At 37.2% G+C, this 3,921-nt stretch overlaps 1 protein-coding gene across 1 annotated transcript; it reads right to left on the bottom strand.

Annotated features, from left to right (window-relative positions):
- Positions 1-692: 692 nt before the first annotated feature.
- Positions 693-1,580, bottom strand: LOC105763549 (zinc-finger homeodomain protein 2). The gene has a single exon (XM_012581784.2). It carries the CDS (start codon positions 1,395-1,397, stop codon positions 702-704), a length of 696 nt encoding a protein of 231 aa, XP_012437238.1. The 5' UTR covers positions 1,398-1,580; the 3' UTR covers positions 693-701.
- Positions 1,581-3,921: the final 2,341 nt, after the last annotated feature.

Here is a 3,921-nt window from a genome sequence, read left to right as displayed (position 1 = left end):
AAAAATTGCTTCATGATCAATGTTGAAAAACGGAGGAAAAAAAAAAGGAGAAATGAGCTTGTTGAGTGCCATCCATAATAATACTGCTCAACAGAAAGCCAATCAAGAATATATTTATGTTAGTTTAGCTGAGGATCTTAGCTCAAACAAAAAGTTCGGTTAGAAGAAGTAAAAAACTCGTAGAAAATGCCATTAAGTCTTAAATGTAGAGCGACTCACGTAAAGGAAATTAACTAATGTCAATATCTCCAGAGGAAAATCATTTTTGAGCCTTCCATCTTGTTTTACCACAGCTAAACACAATACGTTCTTACTCATGTAAGCTCTTCCATTTCCAGGCATCTTGCATTGCATGTCTCCAATTTGCCTCAATGCACCAAAATCAAGACTCATTTTCACAATAATATATATAGAGCTTTTAACGAAACAGAAAGAAATATATTACAACTAAAATTAAAAGTTGAGTACCCATTACATTAAGTGATAATCTAATCTAGAAGACAAGAACCCAAGTTGATAATACTATTAATTAACAATAATCCATCCCCAACATCGTAACCACTTTCAAAGAGCCAAATGCTAATTACCCCCCCTCCCCAAAGGAACCCTAAAAAACTCTAACTAAACCCCGACATATGAACTTAGCCAGCTAACCCTTTATCCCTTTTTTTAGCTTTTTCTGCTCCATGAAGAACATGTTTCTAGGGTTTCTTACCAAGTGTGTGCTTGTTATTATGCATCCAAACTTTGAAGACTTGCCTTTTTACACCATTTTCATTGCAGAACTGTTGAACGAGCAGTTCATCATGTTTCTGAATCCGCCACCCTATCCTCTCAGCCAACTCCAACATCTTCTCCTTTTGATCATGTGTGAACTTTGTTCTAAACCTCTTCCTTGAACTCCCTTGATTCGAAACATCCTCTTGATCCTCCCTGCTGTGTCCTCCTCCACCTCCCGACGTCGAGGGCAAAGCTAATAGCCTTTGCTGTCCCGCCACGTGGAGGTAACCCGTTGGTGCTCTAAAGTAAGGTGTGAATTGCGTTGGCTGGTGGAAGTAGAGGTCCGTCGAGGGGAAGGTGTTCGGAGAATTCGGTTCCGTTTCCTTACGATGGAAATTACGGTGGCAGTTACAAGCTGCGCATTTGAGAGCGTCGAGTGTACCTTCAGTTCCAGCCGGCATGAACTCACCGCAACCGTCGACGGCGTGACCGCCGATACCCACCGCGTGGTTCTTCAAACACTCTCTATACCTTCGCTTCCTCTGTTGCTGCTGTTGCTGACCGGTTGGAGTTATTGAACCCGGTTCAGCATCTGACATTTTGACTGCGGTTGAGTTTACTAGCGAGTTATAACTTGGTGCCAAACCCATCTCTTCTTCTTGTTCCTCGAACTCCATTTCTTCCCACCAAAACAAATTACCCTAAAAGAAAATGATTTTATATACAAAAAGTATAATGCTTTGTTTTTTTATTTTCCTTCTCTCTTTTCTCTCTTTCTATCTGCAAAAGAAGCTTTTTTTTTTCCCCGAAGGGTCCTTCTTGAAATCAACTCTCTTAATAGCTGCTTCTTTCTTTTTTTGGCTCTTGATTTTTACTGCATTGTCTGGGTTGGTTTTTAACTTTTTATTTTTCCTTTTACTGTTAAGTGAGAAAATAAAAACTAAAAAACAGAGATGTTACAGTGAAGGTAGCGGGATTGGGGGTTGTCCACTGCAGGGTAAAGTCTGCACAACGGACAAAAGAAAGGAATCCAACGATTCACGCGCTTCTCTCCACACTGAAACTTCTTTCGTATTTTAGGGATGACGCAAACCCAATTTTTTGGCCCATAGATTCTGATTTAATCGGTATAATTCTTTTTAAGGTGGTGTTTCTAATAATTAGATTTAGTTGTAATTATTTATAATTATAGAAGTTTAGTATGTATGAATAACTATTGTCATTGATAGGTTTGATTGAATTTTGTGTAATTGGAGCACTTAAATTATATTTTTCAATTCTTATGGAGGGTGAAAATTAGAGTAATTATGCAGATAATTACATTTAAATCTAATTTAAAAAAATATATTTATACAAGTTATAAAAAATATATTATAAGCATGAACATGAATGAGGATTTAGGATGGTTATGGAAAAAAATTCTTATATTAATTTATAGAAGTTATAAAAATTATATTATAAGCATGAACACGATTTTTACATGAGAACACTCTTCAAGTACAAATACGCCCTAATGATCATTGGGCCCCACTTGAGCATAGCAACCTCGTACTGTCATAATAGAATGGGTCTCACAGTGCACGTCCTTCATGTACTCCTTACAACGACCTATCATGTCACTATAGTAGAGAATACCTTTTTTATAAATACCCTTCCAAACAATGAAAGAAGATTCATTTGGAGCCTTTAAGCAACCTTTGAACACTTCTTCTCCTCAACCTACTCTTTAGCTTTCATCTTATCCTCTTGTCCTTTTCGGCTTTCTACCTCTCAAGGTGAACTGGCCTCCTCAACACCATAATATCCTCTTCATTGTTGTCCTCCTTGTTGTACACTATATCAACAATTGGTACAGCGAGCGTGGATCTTACTATGACTTTATCTCATAATGATGTTTCTCTTAACCCCGCCAACTCTTATACTCCAACAACCCTATCAACCCCGCCAACAATGAGATCCCTTCAACCCAAAACCCTGCTTTGAATGTCCCTTCCACTCAATTGTTATTAACCCCTTCAACCAACATCCAACCCTTTAGCATCCCTTGTATAGATCATGGCATTACTTAATATGTCACTGGAAACTAAATCAACCACCTCAGTTATGCCAGCCACCTTGGCCCCACAGTTGTCGTTGACACTCAATCGTCCTCTAGCACCTCCTCTCAATACCCTAGAGAGTAGTGAAATGGGAAGATTTGCACGATGGCGACGTCATGACGAGGAGTAATCCCATGTCTAGATGACGTGACAATGGCAGGCCAAAATATGGTTAATTTTTTGGATGACACTTTTGGAAAATTTCTTTATTTGGACCCTATCTTTTAGTAGAATCTTTTATTTATCAGTATCTAAGTGTATCTTGGGTTGAGTGGTCATCAAGTAGGCAGTTGCCTATACAAGCAACCTTAGGGTCATCAAATTTGTGAGCAGACCTAGGCAGACAATTTCGCTATTCAGTTTTATTTTCTTTTCATGTTCGTGTAGTCGAAACTATTCTATTCCGATTGGAAGACAAACACGAGCGGAGACTACTCCGGCACTGCATTTCAAATATATTCATGAGCTTTCTCCTATCTCTTATTCTTATATTCATTTATTTATCTTTCAATTAATCGTTGTATAAATATTAGAATAGATTATTGTGCTTTATTTCATATTTCAGGTGATTCGATTAATAAACTAATTTATTTGTTAAATGATTATTTATCCAAAATTGGTTGTTTATTTAAGAGCATTTAGTATATTAGGGAGTGACACCTCGGATAGAATATCGAGACATGTGAGACTAGAAGGGTGTCCAGTCGTGTATAACTTGTGCCAAGCGGTGAGACTGGAAGGGTATCCGTATGTCTAGGAAGAGACCGAAATGGTGACTTAGGTGGTAATCCTTAGTGAAGATGAATCGGGAGGATAGTTGTAGCTAAGGGAGATAAATAACTTGATCTAGGATAATTAATTATTTAATTAGATAATTAGGGATTTAATCGGTCATAGGCTGGAGGCTCATGTTGTCTAGGAATAGGAAAGTCCATTAAGTTAATTTATGTTAGTTAATTTAATTAGTTCAATTAAGATATTAATTTAGATTCGCACTACTAATTTGTTACTCGGTTAGATTAGTAATTATTTTTTGTAATTAATTTAATATTAATTTCTCCAATCTGCAATCGCTTGGGTACAATACTCAGAATACTTATCA

The sequence above is a fragment of the Gossypium raimondii genome, chromosome 12 (genome assembly GCF_025698545.1).
Source record: "Gossypium raimondii isolate GPD5lz chromosome 12, ASM2569854v1, whole genome shotgun sequence".
In the NCBI taxonomy this organism is placed as follows: Eukaryota; Viridiplantae; Streptophyta; class Magnoliopsida; order Malvales; family Malvaceae; genus Gossypium; species Gossypium raimondii.
This window is presented reverse-complemented; position numbering and strand designations above follow the sequence as displayed.